Below are 27,243 nucleotides of genomic sequence, written 5' to 3' on the forward strand. Positions count from 1 at the left end.
CCATCGACCAGCTGAGGGTCGGCGGGCAACGTGTGCCCGCACACCTGCCCACCGCACCACGTCCCTTCCGGTTTATACCCAGAAGTGCCGCATCGCAAGGGGCCTTTTACCACTCAAACTGGGAGTTTGAATGGTAAAAGTTCCCTTGCGATGCAGCACTTCCGGGTGCAAACCGTAAGGGACGCAATTGCGTCGGTGCGGCCACGTGAGTGCACAATCTTTGCCTCACCTCTGCCTCAAAAACCTCCTGCCGGAGGAGAGGGGGGACCTGGCAACCCTAGTTATCACCTATAAAGTCTTTACTGGCCATGGACTTTACTGGCCATACTTGCAGAGCCGCCTCTCCCACTACGCTCTGTTGTGACAGCTTTGCTCACCTGAGAAAAAAAACTTCTGAAGGCGCCACTCTGCAAATGGGTAAAGCTGGCATCCTGCTCATTTATGGGCATTCTCTGAGGTAGCTCCCACCTTGTGGAACAGCCTGCCTAGGGAGGTCAGGAAAGCCCACACACTCCTATCATTATGTAAAATGTGCAAAACAAATGTTTAGGAGGGATTTTTTTTAAAAAAATAAAGGGAATTGATGTGTAATGGAACAAGCGGCCTGAACAGTCCAGACTAACCAAGCCTGTTAAGAGCTTGGAAGCTAAGCAGGGTCAGCCCTGGTTAGTACTTGGATGGGAGACCACCAAGGAAGTCCAGGTCTCTACACAGAGGCAGGCCATGACAAACCACCTCTGTTCATCTCCTGCCTTGAAAACCCTATGGGGTTGGCATAAGCCAGCTGCAGCTTGACAACATATGATGATGATTGTTGTTGTTCTGCTGCTGTTGTTCCCTTTTACAAGAGAGTAGGATTGTAGACTATTGCAATTCTTATTGCGTGTATCACTTTGATTTTGCTGCATTGTCCTCTATCTTTTGTAACTCACTTTCTGCATTATGGCATGGCATACCTTAGACAGGCTTCTTTTTGTTGGTTTGCATTATTTTCCATACTTTTATAAAGGGAACAGGATGGTAGTCTATGCCACCGTGTATGGCATACATTATCTGCTTACTGTACATATTGTCCTGCTCTTACTGCATTGTTTTCTACTATTGGTAATACAATTTTCCCCCCTGTAATGTTTGACCTATGTCTAACACATCTTTGCATAGTTGCTAAGGCCGTTTATGCTTGGCAAATAGCAGCACGTTCCAGGCTGAAGTGCCCCGCATATGTTTTTGCATTATTATTAAAATATTATTAGATGTCTCATGCTATTTGATTGCTTTGATATGCACCTTGTAATCGACCTTGAGAAAGGTAGGCTATAAATAAATAAATATTTGTTGACTAGATGTCTTGTGCTGGCTGACTGAATTTTTTTTGGGGGTGGCATTTTTGTATATGCAGTGTGCAGACAAAAGGCCTCAAGATCATGGCCTGAAATATCTTTTGCGCACTTCTCCCCTTTCTTGTAACATCTAGCCTGAGGAAGACTTCTGGAGATCTCATGTTTTATGTTGAGTTTTTCTTTGGGTCAACCGCTCTTACCTTGGATCCTCAATATGGTCAGAAAGAAATGGTGCTTGTTTACAAGAACCTGCGGTTAAGATTAGGGCTGCCAACCTCCAGGTGGGCTTCTTAGAATTATCCCTGATCTCCAGACTACAGAGATCAGTTCCCCTACATGGCTAGGGTTGCCAGGTCCCCCTGCTCCTCCGGCGGAAGGTTTTTGGAGTGGGCTGGGGCAACAATCCCGCACGTGTGGCCACTTCCAGGTTTACCTTGGAAGCACCACATTTCGAGAAGATGTTTTAGTGCTTCCGGAGGTAAACCTGGAAGTGCCATAATCGTGTATCTCGCAGCCACGCACGCATGCGATCCCTGCTCCAAGCTGGCCGATGCAACCTGGCAACCCTATCCATGGCATTATGACCCACTGAGAACCCTCCCCAGACTCCATCTTCAGCATGCTTCACCCCCAAATCTCCAGAAATTTCCCAACCCAGAGTTGGCAACCCTAATTAAGTTGGCAATCCTATGAAGATTTGGCACAGTCCTCCTTCACTCTGCTTTGTAGAGAGGAAGAGCTCATTCTCTTTGTGGTAAAAGGCAAATATGCATTTCTTTAGTTCTGTGATCATATTCACCTGAAAGAGCCAGCATGGTGTGGTGGTTAAGAGCAACGGACTCTAATCTGGAGAACCGGGTTCGATTCCCCACTCCTCCACATGAAGCTTGCTGGGTGACCTTGGGCCAGAAACTGTTCTCTCAGAATTCTCTCAGTCCACATGGAGGCAGGCAATGGCAAACCATCTCCGAACATCTCTTGCCTTGAAAACCCTACGGCATGGGTTCTCAGCAAGAGGGGAATTCTCCCCCCTTGGGGGGAAGATTTTAGGATTTGGGGCAGGGGGAATTGGGACCACTATTCAGCAAAGTGTGAAGATTATGTACAATCTGTAAAATTGTAGGGTTTTTCTTTTTTTTTTAGTTAGACTATCTTGGCAAGGGGGGGATTATATTCTGAACAATGGTGAAAGGGGGGGAATGGAGCAAAAAAGGTTGAGAACCACTGCCCTATGGGATCACCATACGTCAGCTGTGAATTGAAGGCACTTTCTCCCACCATTCACCTTAACCTAGGTCTCTGTGCCGATTCACACAACTGCTTTTCAGACTGATTTTCTGTCCATGGTGACTTTCCCCCCTTGGATTGACTAGTCTTTCGCCCGCTCCACTAAAAATCCTGATGCTAATTTAGTATGCCCTAGTAAGGGTTTTTTATGGACTGTTTGTGAAGGCTCAACAGATTATGATGTAGACCTGTGGCCAAAAAAAAAAATGGGATGGTTGCTTCAATCAAGAGACTGTACCAGCCCAGAATAACAACCAAAAAAAGAAGTTATCATGGATGGGAAATAAAACCCAGATAAGTCATGTCCCCCACTGAGAAGAAGAGTTGTGTACTGAAGTTCTGTTAAATGGAATCAATTGTTCATTTGAATGTGAAAATTGGACTGACAGAAGAGTGTAACCAAATTGCTGATGCTGCCGGCTTACTGAGTTACTTCAATTTGTGCTTGGACAAATAATGCATTCTCCCTCTTTTTGTCAAAACCCTCCCCCCTCCCCTATTAAAGTCTTCCTTCTTCCAACTCAGCTCTGCCTCAAAAGATGGCATGCCGCTTGAATGCAGTCAGCTTGAATGCAGTCGGATGGCAACTTGGCATAATACGTAAAGGACGGTTTGAAAGTTCGTTAATTTATGGTTAACGTGAAAAGGGGGTGGGGGAATCCCATGTAGACTGGCCGTCTTTTGGATGGGAGAATCGGAGCACGCTCACACAATGTACTCGCAGCAATGTTCATTTATTACTTATTTAGGATACTTTCTTCAGACAAAAGGAGGAGGCGGGAGCTCCTTCCTTGAGAATGAACACATTCTCCAACCCAGATTCCCCACAGCTGGTTGGTTATCAACCCGTCAAACAGATCTTTATATATATATACTGGCAATGTTGCAATCCAAAATCCTGAAGATCACCAAAAGAGAAGTCAGAGGAGGGGGAGGGGAAAAATAGCACAGTTCTGTGACAGCCAATGAAAATCTGCCTGGGCCAAATGGAATCTATGAGGAAGCTCTAAGGCAATTACAGAAGGTAGTCATCTTGGTCTGCAGTAGAACAGCTAGATTCGAGTCCAGCAGCACCTTAGAAACACAGAATCATAGAGTTGGAAGGGACCACCACGGTCATCTAGTCCAACCCCCCTGCACAATGCAGGAAATTCACTACTACCTCCCTCCAACACCCCCAGTGACTCCCTACTCCATGCCCAGAAGATGGCCAAGATGCCCTCTCTCTCATGATCTGCCTAAGGTCATAGAATCAGCATTGCCGACAGATGGCCATCTAGCCTCTGCTTAAAAACTTCCAAGTTATCTGGAAGATGGTATCTGACAAAGGGAATTTTGACACTCGAACGTTTATACCCCCAAAATCTTGTTGGTCATTAAGATGCTGCTGGACTTGAATCCAGTTGATCCAAAGACAAAGTTTCCTACCGTCAACAAAATTCTCTTCAATCTTTTCCCCCGCTCCAAGACTACCCATTTGGCACACCAGTCGTGCAAGGAATTGACGTTTGGCGCACAGGCAGGTTCCCGGAATGGCTTTTCGAAAAGGAAAAAAAGGGCAGAAGGGGGGAAGTACAGGGAGGCAGAAGCGAGAGCGAGTAGCGAGAAGGAGAGAGGGAGAGAGATTCGAGTGTAGCACAAACATACTTGAGGTCAGCAGAGTGGGCAGCCATGAGATTTCTGAGGCTCTTGTCAGCAAGAGGGCAACCAGAAAGGCTGAAAAAGAAGAGATGGAATATTTGGGTAAGCTGAAAAAAGAAAAAAAAAGAAAAGGTAAGGGAGGTCAAAGAAAGGGGAAGAGGGAGTAGAACCAAAGTATCCACACCATTTTTTTTTTTAAAAATGATTTTTTTAAAAGAGATTGTCAGAGCCTGGAAGAGTAGGGTAGGTAAGGTGACTAACCTGCGGTGAGAAGCATAGTTCCCAGTGATGTGTCCGCTGCCATCACAGCCTGGGGTAGGGCAACTGAACAAAAATAATTACGGGGAAAAAAAGGTGAGTGGCAAAAAAAATAAAGAACCCAGTAAGATTCATGCATATGTGAAAATATTTTGGAAAATATATAAAAAAGGAGAAGAAAGTCCTTCTTCGGTAAAACTGGGGAAAAATTACTAACGAGCTCATTGGGATTTTTGTTTATGTTTGTTTATGTTGTCAGCAAGACCCCTTTTGTGGAGGTGGGATGGTTTCCCCAAGATTAGGCATCTAGTTATATATATGTCTGTCTGTGTCCGTCTATCAATCTGAAGAAGTGAGCTGTGATTCATGAAAGGTCATACCCTGCGCTCATACTATCTATCTATCTATCTATCTATCTATCTATCTATCTATCTATCTATCTATCTATCTATCTATCTATCTATCTATCTACCTACCTACCTACCTACCTACCTACCTACCTACCTACCTACCTACCTGTCTCCCTGGATAGCCCCAGGCTAGCCTGATCTCGTTAGATCTCAGAAGCTAAGCAGGGTTGACCCTGGTTAGTATTTGGATGGGAAACCTCCAAGGAACACCAGGGGCATGACCACCTCCCAATGCCTCTTGCCTAGGAGTGTGCAAGAACAAAATTGGTAAAATTCTGGTTTGGGTTTATTGGGCCCAATTTTGGGGGGGAAACCCGAAATAAGCCGAATTCCCATACCGGTAAATATGGGAATTCGGTTTATTTTTGGGTTTCCTGAAAAAATTCAGCCCTGGGGGATTTTTTTTTTTTTTAGGTAGAGCCCCCAAACTTGCAGGGTAGCTTGCAGGGACTCTCCTTGCAAGAACCCCCATGTTTTGTGAAGATTGGGTTGGGAGGTCCGAAGTTATGGGGTTTGGAAGACGTTGCCCCCTCCTGCCTCCATACAGAAGCACTGGAAGGTAAGATCTCAGTTCGCTAATCAGCTACTGCTTTCGCTACATAGATGCAATCCTGCAGAAGTTGGCTAATGGAAAATTCCCATAATAGAAAACAAAAGGGATTTTTTGCGAAGCTCCTGTGGGAGCATTTTTGGGGGTAGAGGTCCCAAATTTTCAGGGTAGCTTTCAGGGACTCTCCTTGCACGAACCCCAAAGTTTTGTGAAGATTGGGTAAGGGGGTCCAGTGTTATGGGCTCTGGAGAAGCTGTCCCTCCCTCCTCCGTAGACAAGCATTAGCTGATTAGCGAATCTTCACCAAACTTGGGAGTTCTTGCAAGGAGAGTCCCTGCAAGCTACCCTGCAGGTTTGGGGGCTCTACCTCAAAAAATGCCATCCAGGAGTTTCACAAAGTCTGGGGTGAACCTGAAAAAGCTGAATACCCGTTTTTTGGGGGAATAGCCAATTCGGCTTTGGCTTTCCCCTATCACCAAACTTGGGGGTTCTTGCAACGAGAGTCCCTGCAAGCTACCCTGCATTTTTGGGGGCTCTATTTCAAAAAATGCCCCCCAGGAGTTTCACAAAGCCCTGGGGAGAACCCGAAAAAGTGGTTTTTTTTGGGAATGGCCAATTCGGCTTTGGCTTTCATCTATCTGTCTGTCTGTCTGTCTGTCTGTCTGTCTATCTATCTATCTATCTATCTATCTATCTATCTATCATCCCTGAACTGAACGGCCAAGACTACCCCGATCTCGTCAGATCTCGAAAGCTAAGGATGGTCGGCCCTGGTTAGTACTTGGGTGGGAGACCACCAAGGAAGTTCTGCCAGTTGATGGCACATTCCACCACCACCCTCTATCTGTCTGTCTTTTTGGTTGTCTGCATGGACTTGCAACTCTCAATATGGGCTCAGTTCAGACAGAACACGAACCTTTTGGCCCTGTTCAGACATTACAGCCTGTGTGTACCAGGAGGTCGGGAACTCCATACAGATCCTCCCAATTTTGTGTGGTGGCTGTATTGTCTGAAAGGGGCAACATGGAGGCCCTCAGGTTTGGCGCATACGAACCAGACCCCTCAAAAATTAGGGTTTTATGCAGCATGTACAGAGGCCGTGTGCGTGTGCACAAATCAGCACATTGCTACTTTCAGACAACATGGCAACCACATGTATTGGTAGGACTGCACGTAGCATGTATTCCCAATACTCATGGCTGGCAGGCTGATACATGATCACTCATAGCCAGGTTTGCCTTGACAAATGCAGGTTTCTCATTGTTTTGGCTTCGGCCAGACAATTCTGTAGCAAAGGAGCATTGCCAAATAACAAGCCAGGATGAGGCCAGGATGTTTGCATTTTTACATCACATGAAACCACAGTTAAGACTAACCGTGGTTAATAAACCAACTTCAAGCCACAGTTTCCAATCCTGGTATGATAGACCCTAAGTAACCACGTTTAGTGGAATGGTCTGCATTCAGACAATCACACTAACTCTAGGTTGCTTAATTCAACAAGGGTTTGGTAATTAGGTTTGAACCAATCCATAGTGTCATGGTCGGTTCCAGGTTTGGTTCCCCCCAGAAACACCCTCTCCTCCTCTGACCAGCACCTGGACCCCCCACTCATACATTCCTTCCAGCCCACCCACATCCCCACCTGCCTATGTTCCCCCTCCCCCATGTGTGTGAGTCTTCTTACTGACCATATGCCCTTTTCTCTATGGTGCTGGTTGGCACATGCAGATAAGCACACCACCACTGTGCCTACCAGAAGTGCCACCATTCCTTCCATATGGTTGGGGGCTCTGCAGCGGTGGGCCTTGCCAGAAACCCTGGGCCCTGGCAGCTGCCCCATCTCAGGGGATGCTGACGCCGGCCCTGCACAGTATGCCATCTAAGCCAGATGCCAGCATGGTGTACTGGTTAAGAGTGGTGGACTCTAATCTGGAGAACCGGGTTTGATTCCCCACTTCTCCCCATGAGTGGGGGACTCTAATCTGATGAATCTGGTTGGTTTCCCCACTCCTCCACATGAAGCCAGCTGGGTGTTCTTGGGCTAGTCACAGTTCTCTCTGAACTCTCTCAGCCCCACCTACCTCACAAGGTGTCTGTTGTGGGGAGAGGAAGGGAAGGGGATTGTAAGCTGGTTTGATTCTTCTTAAAAAGTAGAGAAAATTGGCATATAAAGACCAACTCTTCTTCTTCTTACTGCCCTGCCCCCTCTAAAATAATTGTGCATTGATGTTACTTCTTTATCTGAAGATGGAAAGTAGGGGCTCGGAGTTGCCAGCCCCTAGATGTCTGATGGGGTTGGAACCCTGCATTTCCCTTCTGAAAATTAGGGTTGCCAGGTCCCCCCTCTCCTCCAGCGGGAGGTTTTTGGGCAGAGGTAGGGAAAGATTGTGCATGGCCAAGCTCGTGTCACTTCTGCTTTATAACCGGAAGTGCTGCATAGCGAAGGGGCCTTTATCACTCAAACTGAGAGTCTGAGTGGTAAAAGTCCCACTGTGATGCAGCACTTCTGGGTGTAAACGCATCACAAATAGCAGTTTGAGTGGTAAACTAGGAGTTTGAGTGGTAAATGGCCCATTGCGATGCTGCGCTTCAGGTTGTAAATTGGAAGTGACGTGGCACAATGGGCAGGCGCACGTGCACATATAGCCCGCCGACCCTCAGGTGGTCGGCGGGCAGCCAGGTTGATTGGCGGGGGTTTGTCCGCCACCACCTGGAACTTGGCAACCCTACTGAAAATGCAGGAGTGTTGCATGGATACTTGCATCAGTGTGTGATTGTGAATCATGGAGGTGGCAGAGAGGTTAGCCCTCCCTAATGGGCTGACTGGATAGCAGCTTGCATTCTCTCTCTCTCTGGTAATTTATGCATGGGTACTTTCACTCACGTTCACCCCCCATCTGTCTCTGTTGTTCCTTGGAGTTGTGCATGAGTTTTCCCTCCATTAGAGATAACCTTGCTGCCAGCCCTCACAAATCCCAGGACTTCCCGTTCCTCTGTTAACACGATTCTTCCCTCTCCTTCCATCTCAGCCCAGGTGAAATCCCCATGCATAAGGCAAAGTCAGGGAAACACAAGCTTGGTTTCTCTCACAGGCAATTACAAAGCATTATGTAAAGAGGCGGGGATTCAAATACTTCCTGCTTCTTCAGATTTCTTTCTGAGCAGAAGAAAGGCTTTTTAAAAACGAGGCATGGATTTCTCCCCCCCTTTCAGATTTCTCCTTTTTTTGTTCCTAAAATTCTTTTTTATGCGGCAATTGGGTTTTTTTTTTTGGAGGGGGGGATTTACCCTCACAGTAAACACTACAATGTAAGCCAAAGGAGCATTTAAAGGGGCTGGGACTTGGTTTATGCTTGGAGGCTGATGGTGCATAGATTCCCAGCAGGAAAGTGTGGGTCCAGCGAGCAACGAACCTTGGGTAATACTCCCATGCATAAATGACCTCTCTCTCTCTCTCTCCACACACACACCATTGTTCTCCTGCTTTATAAATCTGTAGGAGGAGCTGAGAGGACAGTTAGCTGCATTAGGAGAGGCAGTGGGTTAAAAATGGGGAGACAGAGCTGAATGAATGAATGAGAAAAAGGGTCCCTCCCCTTCCTTTCTTCTGAGGAGGATCGTAAGGGAAAACTGGAGTTTGGGGATGAATTTTACAAGGGAGGAGAAGAAGAAAGGAAAATTAGTTTCTGGGATGGAAATGCATTTTAGGGATGTGAAATTATCGGAGGGGGAAATCTGGGAGGGAAATAGATCTGTGAAGAGAGAAGAAAATTTCAACAGGCAGAGAAGGAGAAAAGGGTGCTTGGTGCGCGGTCAGATCTTGGTGCAGGGTAGCCAACTCTTGGCTGGGAAATTCCTGAATATTTGGGTGTGCAGCCAAGAGAGGGTGAGGTTTGGGTAGCAGAGGGACTCCAAAGAGGTATAATGCCATAGAGTCTATCCTCCAGAGGAAACAAGGCTTGCCAACTCTGGACTGGGAAAGTCCCGGAGATTTGGGGGTGGAGCCTGGAGAGGGTTGGTTTTGGGGGAGTGGCGATGGGCCTTATCAGGAGATAATGCCATAGAATCCACCCTCCAAAAGGGCCATTTGTTTTCTCCAGGGGATCTGATCTGTAACACTGGAGATCAGGTGTACTTCCAGGAGATCTCCAGCTTTCACATGGAGGTTGGTAACCCTAAGGGGAACAGATCTTTGTAGTCTAGAGATCAGCTATAATTGTGGGAGATATCCAGGCCCCACCTGGAGGCTGGCAACCCAAACTCAGCATAAAGCTTTTGGAAGCCACCTAGCACCATCTGGCCCAGCATCAGGTTTTCAACAGTGGCCAGCCAAATTCCTTTGAAGAAGCCTTGGTTTCTGTATGCCGATTTCCCCCCTACCCTTTAAGGAGAATCAAACTGGCTTACAATCTCCTTCCTACAAACTACAATTTTGGCCACTGCCCATTAACACGCAGCTGGTTGACAGGCAGAAGCAGACTGGCCAAATGCAGGGGGGAGTGATAATCACTGCCGCGTGATGACATAACTTCTTACACTTTAGGGTCACACCGGAAATGATGTTACTGCATGGTGGCAGCAATTACTGCCCCTTCCAGGATGCACCCTCTTCCTCCCATCTCCTGCTGGTTGCCAGGCTGTGCCTATCAACCCTACTTTAATGGGTAGGGTTGCTAGGTCCCTCTTCGCCACTGGCGGGAGATTTTTGGGGTGGAGCCTGAGGAGAGCGGGGTTTGGGGAGGGGAGGGACTTCAATGCCATAGAGTTCAATTGCCAAAGTGGCCATTTTTCTCCAGGTGATCTGATCTCTATCGGCTGGAGATCAGTTGAATTAGCAGGAGATCTCCTGCTACTACCTGGCAGTTAACAACCCTATAAATGGGAGACTGTCCTTGCAGTGTAGGGTTGCCAGGTCCCTCTTCGCCATCGGTGGGAGGTTTTTGGGGTGGAGCCTGAGGAGGGCAGAGTTTGGGGAGGGGCTTCAATGCCATAGAGTCCAATTGCCAAAGTGGCCATTTGCTCCAGGGGAACTGATCTCCATCAGCTGGCTTCCTAGAGGCACCTGGTTGGCCACTGTGTGAACAGACTGCTGGACTTGATGGGCCTTTGTCTGATCCAGCATGACTTTTCTTATGAACTTATGTTCTTATTTGCCAAAGATGTAGGTGCCTTGAATCTTCTTTATCATTTATGTTTTCAAAAACTGCCAGTGAGCTCCTTGAGAATTGGAATATATAAATGTGCATCCATTCATGGAGCAGGAATCCAAGATGGTGGACCAATTACATAGCCATACAAGGATACAGGCAGAACAACCATGGGGGGGGGGAAGCGTTGTCCTTCTTTCTTCTGCTTTTAGGCCTTCTGGGGCCTTCTGAGTGACCAGTGCGGGAAACAGGATGTTAGACTACATAGATCATTGGTTCGATGTCATGTCCGTTTGAGGGAAGGAATAAGGGATCGAGGGAGGAAGGAGTTGTAGAAGAGTGTAAAAAATGAGGTGCAACAAAACAACCACCCATTTCTAGAGCCTCTTTGAGCGGGTCAGATCATAAGCTCCACCCCCAGTTCATAAAAGAGATAAAGCCAAGGCCAGAACAATAGGGTTGCCAACAATTCCTGGAGATCTGGGAGTGGAGCCTGGGCAGGGCACTGTTCGGGAAGGGAAGGAACCTCAGCGGATTATAATGCCATACAGTCCACCCTCCAAAGCTGCCATTTTTCCAGAGGAATTGATCTCTGTCTTCTGGTGGTCAGCTGCAATTCCGGGAGTTCTCCAGGCCCCACCTGGAGGCTGGCAACCCTATAAAGAGCCAAAGAGCAATGGGAAGAAGCGGCAGGCAGGCGGGAAGAGCCAGAGTGAGGCCGAGAAGCATAGCAGACACAGGATCCCATCGTAGATGCCCCCCCTCCCTATGGATTAAGGATTTGCTCATAATTGAGGATTGCTGCTGATTTCTTTGGATTTGGTAAGGCCTAGCTGCCGCAAGGCCTGTTTAAGAAGCCAACCTGACAACTGACAAGGCTTTCCATGAGGCAAGTTACCTTTTTGTATGCACTTTTGGGTACAGGATATTCATGGCCTTACATGGTCTGGGACCATGGTATCTGCGGGACCGTCTCTCCTGGTACACCCCCCAGAGAGCGTTATGCTCTACCAACAACAACTTAGAATAATAGAATTTAGAGTTGGAAGGCACCACCAGGGTCATCTAGTCCAACCCCCTGCACAATGCCGGAAAGTCACAACTGCCTCCCCCTCCCGCATCCTTAGTAACCCCTACTCCACGCCCAGAAGATGGCCAAGATGCCCTCCCCCTCATCATCTCCTTAAGGTCATAGAATCAGCATTGCTGACAGATGGCCATCTAGCCTCTGCTTAAAAACCTCCAGGGAAGGAGAGCTCACCACCTCCCGAGGAAGCCTGTTCCACTGAGGAACCGCTCTAACTGCTAGAAAGTTTTTCCTACTGTCTAGATCACTGGTTCCCAACCAGGGGTCCGTGGACCCCCAGGGGTCCGCGAGAACTAAATTAAGGTCCACGAAACAAAGTTATAAACCCATAATAAATTAATATTTTCAATTAAAAGTTCTCTATTATAAAAATATATATATTCAAATATTATTCTAAGTTTAATGTTTAACTAACAGTTATGATTAAAGTTTATTTTCAAATTCTCAGAATTTTAATTTTGAACCTTGGGGTCCCTGCACCGAACAAAAAAGTCCTAGTGGTCCCTGGTCAAAAAAAGGTTGGGAACCACTGGTCTAGATGGAAACCCTTTTGATTTAATTTCAACCCGTTGGTTCTGGTCCGACCTTCTGGGGCAACAGAAAACAACTCGGCACCCTCCTCTATATGGCAGCCCTTCAAGTACTTGAAGATGGTTATCATCTCCCCTCTCAGTCTTCCGTTTGCTCACCAGTTTGTTGGAGAAACTTGTACATATCCCACCAGTACACAGAACTTTCCCCAGTGGGGGAAACTGTGGCTCCCTGAGGCTGGTGAAACCACATTGGGGGTAGGCTTAAGCCCCCTGACCCCTTATGCTGCAGTTCCAATCCAAATAGGGCCCCAAACACGCCTGGTAATTACGTCCTGGGTGTGGAACTCCCAGACAACGAAGCCTGCTGAGGAGAAATCAACATGGTGTCCGCAAAGGGAAGTCCTGCCTCACCATCCTTTTAGAGTTCTTTGAAAAGGTTAACACGCATGTGGATAAGGGTGATTTGGTAGGCAGTATATACTTGGTAGGAGTCCCGTGGCGCAGAGTAGTAAGCTGCAGTACTGCAGTCCAACCTCTGCCCACAACCTGAGTTCGATCCCGACGGAAGTTGGTTTCAGGTAGCCGGCTCAAGGTTGACTCAGCCTTCCATCCTTCCGAGGTCGGTAAAATGAGGACCCGGCTTGCTGGGGGTAAAGTGCAGATGACTGGGGAAGGCACTGGTGAACCACCCCGTAAACAAAGTCTGCCTAGTAAATGTCGGGATGTGACGTCACCCCATGGGTCAGGAATGACCCGGTGCCTGCATAGGGGACCTTTACCATTTTTTATACTTGGACTTCCAAAAGATTTTGATAAAGGACCTCACCAAAGACTTCTGAAGAAGCTGAACAATCATATCCTCTTCTTGATCAAAAGTTGGTTACACAACAGGAAGTACAGAACAGGAATAAATGGACAGTTCTTACAATGGAGGGAAGTGAGCAGTGGGGTCATCCAAGGATCGGTATTGGGGCCGGAGCTATTTAATTTGTTCATAAGTTATATGGAACTGGGGGTGAGCACTGTAGTGGCCAAATTGGATGGTGAGAATCCAGGCTGGTTGTGAACAGCTCCATCCCTGCGGGACGTTCTCCTTTCTGGACATCCCCACTCACAAGGATAATGAGAATAAAGGGAAAGAGGGTATTCTGCAGGGGGGGGGGGGTTTGGTTTGTTTTTGTAACAGGAACCACGAAACAATAACAGAGGCTCTTTCATTTCATTTCAGTATAGCAGGACGAGGCAATATCAAGGGAAGGCCTCACCTTCTTTGCCCTGTTCTTATGAAGGCCTCGGCCTCTATGCCCTGCTGTTGGTCCTCTAGGGTAACTGGTTGGCCTCTGTGTGAGGCAGGATGCTGGACTAGATGGACCACTGGTCTGATCCAGCAGGGTTCTTCTGATATTCTTATGAAGGCCTCAGCCTCTATGCCCTGTGTTGGCCCTCCAGAGGAACTGGTTGGCCACTGCAGGACTAGATGGACCACTGGTCTGATCCAGCAGGGTTCTTCTGATATTCTTATGAAGGCCTCAGCCTCTATGCCCTGTGTTGGCCCTCCAGAGGAACTGGTTGGCCTCTGTGTGAGACAGGATGCTGGACTGGATGGACCACTGGTCTGATCCAGCAGGGCTCTTCTGATGTTCTTATGAAGGCCTCGGCCTCTATGCCCTATGTTGGCCCTCCTGAGGAACTGGTTGGCCACTGTGTGAGGCAGGATGCTGGACTGGATGGACCACTGGTCTGATCCAGTAGGGCTCTTCTGATGTTCTTATGAAGGCCTCGGCCTCTATGCCCTGTGTTGGCCCTCCTGAGGAACTGGTTGGCCACTGTGTGGGGCAGGATGCTGGACTGGATGGACCACTGGTCTGATCCAGTAGGGCTCTTCTGATGTTCTTATGAAGGCCTCGGCCTCTATGCCCTATGTTGGCCCTCCTGAGGAACTGGTTGGCCACTGTGTGAGGCAGGATGATGTTATGTTCTTATGTTATTGCTCTTGCTACCATTTGTAGTCTCAGCTGAAGAGGGCATAAGATTCCCAGGTATTTTTCTGATCGATGGGCACAAGTCTCCCTCAGACTGCCTCACAATTACCCCAGAATTATCTGAACAATTTGGACAGTACCCAGTGACTTATGAGGGCAAGTGGGAGGAGCTAAAATTGAGGGGAGTCAGGGGGTGGGGCTTGTGGATTTCATTAAGGGACGTCCTACCTCGGTCGCTTTAATTTGGGAACTGTTCCATTGTATCACAGAATTGAATCTTGTATTACAATTCCTTCAGAGATGGACCCTGAACTTCATGGAGACAGACTCCATATTTTGAAATGTCAGGTTGGATTTCTAGTTTAGATTCTGAGTGACTCCATCAATTTGGGAATGGCTTGCAGTTTACATTGTGTACGCGTGCGCACACGTGCATGTATGAGAAAGACAGAGAGTGCATCAATCTTTTCATGTGGGATTTCACATTTCAATAACAAGTTTGACCAACCGCACTCTCTCCTCCAATACTTTAAAAAGCCACATCTCCAGTTTCTCTCTTATCAAGTGGAAAACGTTATTAGGAAATACACACAGAAATAGGTGGGGGTTTTTTCAAGATTTTTTCAAAGCGTTCCAATATTTTAACTACACAGCTATGGTTAATTTTGGAGACGAAATGCCAATTCCATTTGGAAAACCGATTTCTTGGAATCTGAATGTGAAATTCTGAATCACTCTCGCATGCAAAAAAAACCCTCTTTCTGCTCCCAGCCCATTTATCCAACCCCCACAGCCCCACAGCACTGGAACAAGAGTGATATTGCTGGTTATAGGATGTTTTGAAGAAAGTGGAACATTTCAAAAAGAAAGCTCACAGAAAAACAGCATCAGTCATTGTAAACAAGGAAGCAGTATGCTTGGCAAAAGGTTCTTTCTTTCGACACGGCATTCGAAAGGCTAGCCAGAGTTTGAAAGGAAATAAGTAGAGGAAAATTATGCTTTTAAAATGAATCCTAAGGTTCTGGGGAGTGCTTCTCCCCCCTGCTCTTTTAATCACAGCACAGTTACAGGAGACCATATGGAGTGGCATTTCATCTCGACAATCTGGAAGAGTAGAAGCATGAGGTTTCTCTTGAAAGCATTTGATTTCAAGTGTTTGGCTTCAATAAGACCCTTGCGGTTGAAACATCAATGAACGAGGATTCCCCCCCCCCCCGGCTAAGGAATCCCCCCCGTACCGAGCCCCATGGTGCAGAGTGTTAAGCTGCAGTACTGCAGTCCAAGCTCTGCTCAATACCTGAGTTCGATCCCGACGGAAGTCGGTTTCAGGTAGCCAGCTCAAGGTTGACTCAGCCTTCCATCCTTCCGAGGTTGGTAAAATGAGTACCCAGCTTGCTAGGGGTAAAGTGTAGATGACTGGGGAAGGCAATGGCAAACCACCCCATCAACAAAGTCTGCCTAGTAAACGTCGGGATGTGATGTCACCCCATGGGTCAGGAATGACCCGGTGCTTGCACAGGGGATCTTTACCATTTTTTAAAGGATTCCCCACTTCCCACCTCCACCCTTTGAGCAAAATCCCTCCTCACTTTCTGTCTCGGGCTACAAGGTTGACTCTCTCAAGGTGCAAGACTTACGTTAGCAGCTCTTTCTTGATCTCCTTGGAAAGGAACTTCAGCTTGAAGTTGGTTAAGGTGATTTCCCCAGGGTATTTCCTCTCTTCAAAATTTTCTTCAGGTACTTCCTGGTCGTCTGCTTCCGAAGAAGCGAAAGATCGGACGGCAGGCTCCGACTGCAAGAAACCAGCCAAAGTAGTGTCGGGATGACTCTCTCCTGGGTTCAGTTGGGCCCCGGCACTCTTCAAGGGGTCAGTGCTAGAGAGGAATCAAACTGGCCTTCCTACTAGACACCCAGGGTTGCCAGGTCCCTCTTTGCCAGTGGCAGGAGGTTTTTGGGGCAAAGCCCGTGGAAGGCGGGGTTTGGGGAGGGGAGGAACTTCAATGCCGTAGACTCCAATTGCCAGAGTGGCCATTTTCTCCAGGGGAACTGATCTCTGTCGGTTGGAGATCAGTTGTAGTAGCAGGAGATCTCCAGCTAGTACCTGGAGGTTGGCAACCCAGTAGACACCGGCTCCCCAAGGTGTTCCCATTTGCCCGCTTATGGTGGGAGACCTCCAGCTAGGGTTGCCAGGTTCCTCTTTGCCACTGGTGGGAGGTTTTGGGGGTGGAGCCTGAGGAGGGCTGGGTTTGGGGAAAGGAGGGACTCCAATGCCATAGAGTCCTATTGCCAGAGTGGACATTTTCTCCAGGTGAGCTGATCTCTGTCGGCTGGAGGTCAGCTGTAATAGCAGGAGATTTCCAGCTACTACCAGGAGGCTGGCAACCCTACCTCCAGCCAATTGACGCTCTTGCCCACTGATACTGAGGTGATTGGCGGGTAGCAACTGGGGCCAAAGGGTGAGGAGATATCATATGGGAGTGGGGGATACTGTATCACAGGGGTCCCCCATATGATGCTTGTGGGCACCACAGCACATGCTAACACATTTCTTCAGTGGTTACCGTTTTTTTAAAGTGGTTGGGGCCAGGTGGGGCTTTTGCCCACCAAGGCTTCTGATTGGTCATTGGAGATTTGATTGGCTGTGCAGATTTTTAATTGTGTTGCTTTGGCAGAAGCTGCCACCATAGGGCAAGGATCTTCGCTAGGGTTCCCGGTAATGACAGGCAATCTCTCAGGGATTCCTGCCATTGCCCCCCAACACTCAGCTGTTTGGTGGGGGGAAGAAGCCCGGCTGAAACGGAGGGGAGAGGTCGGTGTCCGCGCATGATGACGTCAGCATGACAACAGGGGGACGTTCTATCACTCTCCCCAAAACTCTATGGAAAGTAGAGTTTTGGGGGCAAGTACTAGAGCATCCCCCTGGTGCAATGCTGACACTTCCCCATTGCACCGGAAGTGACATCACCATGCATGGACGCAGATTGCCGTCCTTTGTACCCACCTCCCAACATCTCCTGCTGGTTGTCAGGAGGAACCCAACAACCCTAATCTTTGTCATGTGATTGAAGGTAAGCTGGGGCAGCCATTTTCTGTCTGGCTTTGCCTCCTGCAGCATCCAATTCGTGGCAGCCATTTTGTGGCTGCACCCACTATGCTGTATCAGAATCTAAAAGGTGCTTGCAGGGTTTAAAATTTGGGGACCCCTGCCGTAACATATGGTTTCCTGCTGGGCACCAAACCACTGGTCTTGTGCCCATCTCTGCTATGTCAGCCTAGAGCACTCTTTGGCTCACCCACATTCAAGGTACCTGCAGACCTAGACAATCAGAATGAAAAGCCCAGAGGATACGGTGCACTTTTGACGCTATGGCTATTTATGCTTGGTTACTTAGCCTCACGATCCCCGTAGGACTGCTTCGGGGCTTCGTTTGGATTATTCACAATTTCCCAAACCTTCAGAAGTCACTTCGCAACTGCTGCGCACTTGTCCAGCGTTATATGGGACCCATTTTTATCATGTATTTAAATTTTTGCCTCGATCCCAAAGCAAAGCTGATCGAAGCAATTTCTGTGAATAGTCTTAACTTTGGGTTTCTCTTTCCCTGGCAATTCTCACTTGTCCCTCATCCAACCCCTCCCAGAGAAGCCATTTTGGTCAGTTTCGGCAGCAACTGTAAAGATTTCCCAAAGGAACCTGCTGTTAATCCCCGCCCTCCTGCCCCCCACAGCCTCAAAGGCTTCCTTTCTGGTCTCTCTGGTCAGTTTCAGCAGCAAGTGTAAAGATCTTGGGAAGGAAGCCAGCTGTCACCCCCCCTTCATTTCTGTTAACTATTTTAGCTATTTTTACTAAAATAGCACTTTAAAGCAAAAAAAAAATCTTAGGAGCAAAAAGCCCCCATGCATACAGTGTTGAGAATGCGGATCAGAAAACTGTGCATCTGCAGAGCAGCAAATCCAGCACAAATTTCCCCTGCATAAATGGCTTCTGCCTACAGTCTATAGACAGATCGACGAAGTGCTGCTATAATCTGAGTTAATAAAACTGAACCTCAGATTTGCACGGGTTGCCTTCGCCCTCCCCCCATAACTGCTCACCTCTTCCGGCTCCTCTTCCCGCTGCCGGTTTGGTTTGGTGTAGTCGATGGGGCCATCCCACTCGTCCTGCCGGGACGCGTGGCTGGACTGGGGTGAGGTCATGGTGCTGCTTGTGGCACTGGTGCTGTTTTGGCGTTGGGAGACATCTGGGGATTTGATGCTGGGGCTACTGCTGCAGCTGCTGCTGCTGGGGAAGGCGCACTCGCGTTTGCGGTGCTTGTTCATGCTTAAGTCCAAAGTCCCATTTTCGTCCACCTCGATGTCCATTGACTGAAATGAACAAAGCAACAGCTTTGACCGCTTGCATGATGTCACAGCGTTCGGTTCCCTGCCTTGATGGAGTGACCAGTTCTCCTGGCAGTGCCAGGGGGCACTCTCATCTCTCTCCCTGTGTGGCGTGCTGGATTGCACAGCTTATTTTATTTTTGCTTTTTTATTTACTTTGTTTAAAGTGCGCCTTTCTCTCTAAGACTCAAAAATATACATTACAAAATATACATTACAAAATATAAAAACTCAATTCAAACAAACAAAAAAGATCTACTAGTAGGGTTGCCTACTATTGGGGTAGCCAGGTTGTCATCGGCCAGCTCGGAGAGGGGATCACATATGTGCATGGCTGCGTGTGACACAATTACGTCATTTCCAGATTTACCCTGGAAGCGCCGCATTGCAATGGGACGCTTTAGCACTCAAACCCCCAAAACACTAGCATTTGGGGGCGGGGGTTGAGTGCTAAAGTGATGCGGAGCTTCCAGGGTTAACCTGGAAGTGATGTAATCGTATTGCGTGCCACCGCAAGCACAGGATTGTCACCCCAGCCCTGCCCCAAAAACCTCCTGCGGGAGGAGTTGGGGGACTTGGCAACCCTACCTACTAGGGATGTTGTTGCCCCTGTCAGGACTGGGCATCCCCTGCCCCAAGCACCCATGGCCCACCGCTGCTCCAAATGGCAGCGGGGGGAAATAGGGAAACAAAAATACCGGTGGTGTGGGTTTGATGATGTCACTTCCGGGGAAAGCCCAGAAGTGATGGTAGGTAGCTCTAGGAATTGCTACAGACTCTATAGTTCTGCCATAGGGTTTCCAGAGATTCCAAAAGCTACTTACAGTCTCTTCTAAGGATGTGTATGGCCATTCTGTCTTTCACACTTGTTGATGTATACACATCCTTAGAAGCCTGACATTATATACAAGGTGTGAGATGTGAGCCATGTTCTAATGTAAATGGAATAAATATTTTTACACAAAGCCACATAAAACAAAAGGGCTTTTATATACTTGTCTCCTTGTATTATGAGATTGAATATGCTAGGATATGTACTATATTATAATTTTATGTATGACCATTGAGGAAGGCCTATATGAGGCCGAAATGCGTCTGGTCCTAGTTTTGTCCTAGATGGTCATTGTATGGATATACATCAACTGTGTATGTGTTATATGTATTTATCTATTGGGAATAGTTAGCCTATACTAAAGGTCCTGTGCTTTTAACTATACTGTGCACCATATTAAAACTTATATCTAGACATTAGGAAGAATTTTCTAACAGCTGGAGCGGTTCCTCAGTGGAACAGGCTTCCTCCGGAGGTGGTGAGCTCTCCTTCCCTGGAGGTTTTTAAGCAGAGGCTAGATGGCCATCTGTCAGCAATGCTGATTCTATAACCTTAAGCAGATGATGAGAGGGAGGGCACCTTGGCCATCTTCTGGGCATGTAGTGGGGGTCACTGGGGTGTGTGGGGGGAGGGCAGTTGTAAATTTCCTGCATTGTGCATGGGGTTGGACTAGATGACCCTGGTGGTCCCTTCCAACTCTATGATTCTGTGATTCTATATATTTGCTGTTATTTTAATTTTATGGGATTGCCATAAGTCAGCTGCGAATTGATGGGACTTTATACACACACCCGATCATTAACTCTCTTTCAGCTTTCATAGGAATCACCAAACTGGGCCACCTCCCTCCCCCGCAAATCTCAAATAGGGTGACGGAGCTCATCCTGACCTTGCTGGGGAGATCTTGTTGCTTGGTGCTGAGATTTTCAGGCATTTCCCAGCAGCGGGTGGAGAGGTTCAAGATGGCGGTGGCCGCCATGTGCGCGGCCTCGGCGTCGTGGGAGTAGTCGAAGCCTGTGGACGAAGACGAAGTGCTCTTCACGTAACTGCTCGAGGGACTGTGGCCGGGGGAAGAGGCCTTTGGAAAAGGTTTGGCTGCAAAAAGGGAGGAACACAGGGGGGGTGACGCATGGTGGCAGCAAAAGGACACTCTTACTAAAGTTAAGCTGTGGCAGCCCTTTTGTGGCAGCCCTTTTGTTGCTGCCCCCACCATGCTGTGTCAGAATCCCAAACGGGCCCACAATCTCAAAAAGGCTGGGGACCCTTGCTTTAATACATGCAAGGCTGAAGTGCAAAGAAAAACCATTGATATTAGGAATGATCCCATTTTTATTCAGCTGTGATTAGGCTTACCAGGTCCCCCCTCTCCTCCGGCTGGAGGTTTTTGGGGTGGAGGTGAGGTGGGATCGCGTGCGCGCACGGCCGCACCAATGTGATTGCGTTACTTCCGGTTTACACCTGGAAGTGCCGCATTGCAAGGGGCCTTTACCACTGGGAGTTTGAGCGGTAAAAGGTTGGCCGCGATGTGGCACTTCCGGGAGTAAAATGCATCGAAAGGGGCCGTTTACCACTCAAACCCCCAGTTTGAGTGGTAAAAGGCCCCTTGCAATGCATTTACACCCGGAAGTGCCTCATTGCAAGGGGCCTTTTACCACTCAAACTGGGGGTTTGAGTGGTCAATGGCCCCTTGTGATGCAGTGCTTCCGGGTGTAAACTGGAAGTGACATGGCACCGCGGGCAGGCGTGCCTGAGCGCATTGCCCGCCGACCCTCAGCTGGTCGGTAGGCAGCCAGGTGGATTGGCGGGGGTTAGCCCGCTACCACCTGGCACTTGCCAACCCTCGTTGTGATCTATGTTCTTCTATAAGCTCTTATTACCCCATTGATTTCACATTCTCCTGATTGTTCTCACAACTATCATTTAATCTATCTGCTGTCTGGTAAAGAGAAGGCTGTTACTCTATCTGTAGTTTATTATTTAACGGCCGCTTTGAAGAAATGATGAAAGTTATAAGCAAGTTATGCCTAAATGCTTATTTGCATACAGGTGCTCCTTTTGCACTGGAATGGGATCTGCGTTTTAGGAATGATCCCTGTGAAATAGTCACTACGCACCACAAACTGGCCACCGACACCTTTATTACTTTGGACCAAAGGAACTGATCCTTTTGGCACACTTGCCCAATACAAAGGCTTGGTTAACCCAAACTAGATATTCCATTTGGCCAGCGTTGGGTCAGGGCAGGGCTGCCAGGCCTCCTGCTAAAGCAGAAGACCACCAGCTGACGACCCCCTGAGCCCCACCGCCGCTTGGTAGGCTGGAGGAGGGGAAAATGTCGGGGGAGGGGGAAATCACCATTGCTCAATGTCAAGACATCATTTCTGAATCCAGAATCGACGACATGGCGTTCAAGATTCCACTGGCGTCCCTTCTGGGAAAGCCCTGGAAATTATGTTGTGTAGTCGAGGGATGGTTCCCTCAAAGCCTTTGTCCTCCCACTCTCCCGCTGGACGCCAGCAACTCTAGCTCTGGGGAACCTCTGATTTTTGCATAGCCAAATATGACATGAGGGGACTGAGTTCCCAGACACACCAGGGCCCAATTTGGCTTGGGACCACCGTGCAGAGAGCCAGCGTGGTGTAGTAGTAAAAATCGGTGGTTTGGAGCAGTGGACTCTGATCTGGAGAACCGGGTTTGATTCCCCACTCCTCCATAGGAGCGGTGGAGGCTAATCTGGCGAACTGGATTTGTTTCCCCTCTCCTCCACATGAAGCTATTTGGGTGACCTTGGGCTAGTCACAGTTCTCTCCAAACTCTCTCAGCCCCACCTGCCTCACAAGGTGTCTGTTGTGGGGAGAGGAAGGCAATTGTAAGCCGGTTTGATTCTTCCTTAAGTGGTAGAGAAAGTTGGCATATAAAGACAAACTTTTCTTCTTCTTCTAAGCTGCTTTGAGACTCCTTAAAGGTAGAGAAAAGGGGGTATAAAAACCTCCTCCTCCTCCTCCTCCTCCTCCTGCTGCACGGCAATTGTTCTGCTGGATCAGTCCTACCAGCCAAGCTTCCTGAGCTGCCAAATGCCTCTGGGAGGTCCCCTAGATGAGCACGAGTCTTCTCCCATTGTTCCCCATGATCTCCCATTAACATGTCTGTCGCGTCCTCTCTGGTGCTGCTGCACCTTCAAGAGGGGCTTCCCCTGTCTGGGCCCCGCCTGTCCTGGCCGACGCCCTCACAGGTAGGATTTCCTCAGCCTCAGACCACTCAGAAGAGGAGGACGAACCTTCCTCCCCTGAGCCGGCCAGCTTGTTAGCTCTCAGGAAGTGATGAGAGTAATAGTCAGCCAGCCCCCTCATCCCTCTGCTTTATACATCCCCCGATGGATGGCTCCACCCTACCCGTGTCCCAATCAGAGGCTACAAAAGCCTCTCCCTGTGTCCCCTCCTCTCCTTGGTTGGAGAGTCTCCCCGGAGGGCGGGGACCTCGTCCTTGCCCCGCCCTCGCTCTTCCCTCCCCTCTGGGTTTGTCCTGTCCGGGGTTAGTCTTCCCCCTCTCGGGTGCCGTCTCCCAGCTTCCGTTCCCTTTCCCGCCTCCCTCACTGCTTCCCCGCGATGGCTGGGGGCTGTAGCCTGATTTGCCCCGCTGCCGCCCTGGGGTCTCAGTGCCTCGGAGGTGTACCTCCGTCCCCCTTTCCCCGCCCCTCAGCTGATGAGTGGGCCTTCCGACGGCTCCATGGGGCCCTGACCCTCCTGTCAGCCTGGGGGTTGTAGGGGCGGAGGGGTGTTGTAGGGGTGTGGGGGTTGTTGGGGTGTGTGGGGCGGAGAATCCGGCTGCCAGTCGCCTGTAGGGACCCCAGGCTTCCTCTCAGGTGAGTGGAGCTCTGGGGGTCGGTCTTCCCCTTCCCGGTGGTTGCCTCTTCTGCTGGGGTTGGGTGGGACGTCCCGGGAGCCCGGACGGGAGGGCGACCCTGGACAATGTCTAATCTTTTTCCAAAGCCAGCCAGATGAGTATTAGAGCTGCCAAGCCTCCTGCTATGGCGGGAGGCCTTCTACCAGTAGCATTAGTTGCCTAGCGTTGCCAGCCTCCAGGTGGTGGCCGGAGATCTCCTGAAATTAGAGCCCAGGTGGGGCTGAGAGAGTGTGACTAGCCCAAGGTCACCCAGCTGACTTTACGTGGAAGAGTGGGGAAACCACCCTGGTTCACCAGATTAGCCTCACGCTGCTCATGTGGAGGAGTGGGGAATCAAACCCAGTTTTCCAGATCAGAGTCCACCGCTCCAAATCACCGTTCTTAACCACTACACCACGCTGGCTTACAATCCCCTTCCCTTCCTCTCCCCACAGCAGACAACTTGTGAGGTAGGTGAGGCTGAGAGAGTTCTGAGAGAACTGTGACTGGCCCCAGATCACCCAGCAGGCTTCATGTGGAGGAGTGGGGAAACCAACCCGGTTCACCAGATTAGACTCTGCAGCTCTGCTTAGACTCTCACTACACCACGCTGGCTCTCAAGAAGCAACACACAACGCAAGACATTCTAAAGCACCATCCACAACCAGCCCCAACTTACATTTAAAGGCTTTAGGTGAGGTTTCGCTAGTCTGAATCTTTGGGGCAAGCATGCGTTTGCCAAAAACCTGAGCATCAAAACTTGCATAATCGAAGGTGACCTTGGAGTACTTCTCCAGCTCCTTGGCCAAGTTGGCCCTTGGCGTGGTGGGAACCATATTCGGCCTGTAGCTCCCGTACTGAGGCACCTCCAGTTGCTTCACAAAGCACATAGGCCTAGGGAGATGGAGGAAATAAGAAAAAACATCAACAACACTTTCCTAAAACATTTCCATTCTAGATTGGTGGTAATTCTGGGAGAACTCTAGGCCCTACCTTGAGGTTAGTAACTCTACTTGAACCCTGGTCTCCTCAGAGGAGTAGGAGACCAAGTCTTATGAGACCAAGGCTTATGAGGGAAGATTGAAGGAGCTGGGTATGTTTAGCCTGAAAGTCGAATGAAATCAAAAGAGTTTCCTTCTAGCCGTTTCGGCAATATTTGGGTTTTGGTTTTACCGAATACCAAAACCTGGGAATAAAGCTGAAGCCGGATAGCTGATCACTCGAATCAGCCAAATAGGTATCTGGCTTTTTTCGGCTTTTGCTTTTCCCCAGGCTTTTCCCTATGGGATTTTTTTTTAAAAATGAGCTCTGTGGGAGGCATTTTTGGAGGTAGAGTTCCCAAATTTTGGGGTAGCTTCAAGGGACTCTCCTTGCATGAACCCCAAAGTTTGGTAAAGTTTGGGATAGGGGTCCAATTTTATGGTGTCACAAAGGGGTCGACCCCCTCCATAGAGAAGCATTGTCAACTTTACCATGCTTCTCTATGGAGGAGGGGTGCAAGCCCAAAATAAAGCCAAAATACCCCTTCACTGGTAGGGGTATTCGGCTTATTCCAGGTTTACTGAAAAAAATTGGGCCCAATAAACCCGAACCTGAAATTTACCGAATTTTTTTTCCCCGCACAACCCTACTCTTTTTCTTCAGGCACGCACATTGTCTAATTCCAGCTCACTTCCAGTATTAGAACCGTGCCGAGAGAAAGTCTGGGCCAATTCAAGGTAGGGAAGGAAGGTGGAAATGGAGGAAGGGTTGCCAAATTTGGATTGGGAATTAGTTGAGCATATCCTTTTGTACTGTCCCTTGTATCATAAACAACGTCTAGAATTAATCAATCCTCACATTACGCCTTTAAAAAATTTAACACATGATGGCATCAAATTTTTATTAGAGGCCAAGAGACCTGCTGTCACCGAACATGTGGCAGAGTTTCTGATGATTGTCATCAAAAATAAAAATAAGAGGGTAAAGAATAAATTAACAGCTTAAAACCAACCGAGGTAATTTGTAGGCACTGGGCAACATCAACTGGAAGGGTGCCGGTGTTCGCTGTAGTTCATATCCGCTGGCTGGATGAGTGTATTGTTATGGTTTTTAGATTGAAGTGTTTTAACTTGATGGCTGAGTTTTGGTCAGTGGTTGTTTGTGAATCCTTGCGGGGGCCTGTATTTATGTTCCCTTGTTGCTATTTTACTATGCCAATAAAGGTGTCTGAATCTGAATTTTCTGGAGATTTGGGGGCAGTAGCTGGGGAAGGTGGCATTTGGGGAGGGGAAGGAACTCAGCAAGGATGAGATGCCACAGAGTCCACACCTCTGAAGCTGATCCATGGATTGATGTAGGGTTATGTAGGGTTGCCTACTCCAGGTTAGGATATTCCTGAAGATCTGAGGGGTGGAGCTTGGGAAGGACCTCCACAGGGTGTAGTGTCCAAGAGTTAGTGCTACTAGATCCCTCTTTGCCACCGGCGGGAGATTTTTGGGGCAGAGCCTGAGGAAGGTGGTGTTTGGGGGTGAGGGGCTTCAATGCCATAGAGTCCAATTGCCAAAGTGGCCATTTTCTCCAGGTGAACTGATCTCTATCAGCTGGAGATCAATTGTAATAGCAGGAGATCTCCAGCTAGTACCTGGAGGTTTTCAATTCTACATAGAGTCCGCCTTCGAAAGCAGCCATTTCCTCCAGGGGAACTGATCTCTATAGTCTGGAGATCAGTTGTAATCCCAGGAGATCTCCAGGCCCAACGTTGAGGTTGGCACCCCTACTGTAATGTCCTTCCAGGTGACATTACCTGGAAGTGATATCACAGCATCAGCACCATAACCCTGCCCACACACACACTATTTCTCCAGGTGCTCACTTGATTGAGCGTGGATGAATGTGGCTATGGGTGGAGCCTCACTGGCAACTAAGCCTCACTGGCTTAGTGTAATTCGAAATCTTTGTACTCCCTGTTGACAGCACATTGTCCTTGCATGTACCGAAGGGGTTTGATTTCATAAATGCACGCCCCCCCCAAATGCATTGGAGGCAGCTTTCTAGTGTGTAAAAAGTAAAGGTAGTCCCCTGTGCAAGCACTGGGTCATTACTGACCCATGGGGGGGACGTCACATCCCGTCGTTTATTAGGCAGACAGCACATTGTCCTTGCATGTACCGAAGGGGTTTGATTTCATGAATGCACCCCCCCCCAAATGCATTGGAGGCAGCTTTCTAGTGTGTAAAAAGTAAAGGTGCAAGCACTGGGTCATTACTGACCCATGGGGGGACGTCACATCCCGACGTTTATTAGGCAGACTGTGTTTACGGGGTGGTTTGCCACTGCCTTCCCCCCGTCATCTACACTTTACCCCCAGCTAGCTGGGTACTCATTTTACTGATCTCGGAAGGATGGAAGGCTGAGTCAACCTCAATCCAGCTACCTGAAACCGACTTCCGTCGGGATCGAATTCAGGTTATGAGCAGAGCTTGGACTGCAGTACTGCAGCTTACCCCTCTGTGCATGGGGCTCCTTTCTAGTGTGTGTGTGGGGGGCAATCTGCTGTCATCTGACACACTGGGGGAATGGAGAGGCAGCATATTAAACCATCTGATCACTAGTAATTTGGTTGCAAAGGCCAAGTCCCGAAAGCCACGCAGCGTGAGACACTGGTGGCCCTAAGGATGTGTTAACGTATTACTGGAAGTGGAAAACTGGATAGCGGCCCTGCCGTCCCTCCCCCTGCCTATAATGTTAATATAATGGCTGTAATTCTCTGGTTGTTTGCACTGCCGCGTAATCAGTATGGAAGCCGCCGGCTGCGCTGTTAAAAACCCTTTTGGCCTGTTGGCTCGGCATTAATTGGTGCTACAAAAGCCAGCCGTCGTCCTGCGTGACCCGCCTGAGAGCATCAATTAAATTCCAACCACCGGGAAAGA

At 48.7% G+C, this 27,243-nt stretch overlaps 1 protein-coding gene across 1 annotated transcript in view; it reads right to left on the minus strand.

Annotated features, from left to right (window-relative positions):
- Positions 1-27,243, minus strand: part of MYT1 (myelin transcription factor 1) — a 110,132-nt gene that overhangs the window by 37,297 nt on the left and 45,592 nt on the right. Inside the window, exons 10-15 of the mRNA XM_056845151.1 lie at positions 24,012-24,226; positions 20,340-20,464; positions 18,334-18,603; positions 15,876-16,030; positions 4,530-4,592; positions 4,275-4,343 (exon numbers count right to left, since the gene is read on the minus strand). Of these exons, the coding sequence (XP_056701129.1) occupies positions 4,275-4,343; positions 4,530-4,592; positions 15,876-16,030; positions 18,334-18,603; positions 20,340-20,464; positions 24,012-24,226 (897 nt within the window). The remainder of the gene's footprint in view (positions 1-4,274; positions 4,344-4,529; positions 4,593-15,875; positions 16,031-18,333; positions 18,604-20,339; positions 20,465-24,011; positions 24,227-27,243) is intronic.

This window comes from Euleptes europaea, chromosome 2 (genome assembly GCF_029931775.1).
Source record: "Euleptes europaea isolate rEulEur1 chromosome 2, rEulEur1.hap1, whole genome shotgun sequence".
NCBI classification, from domain to species: domain Eukaryota; kingdom Metazoa; phylum Chordata; class Lepidosauria; order Squamata; family Sphaerodactylidae; genus Euleptes; species Euleptes europaea.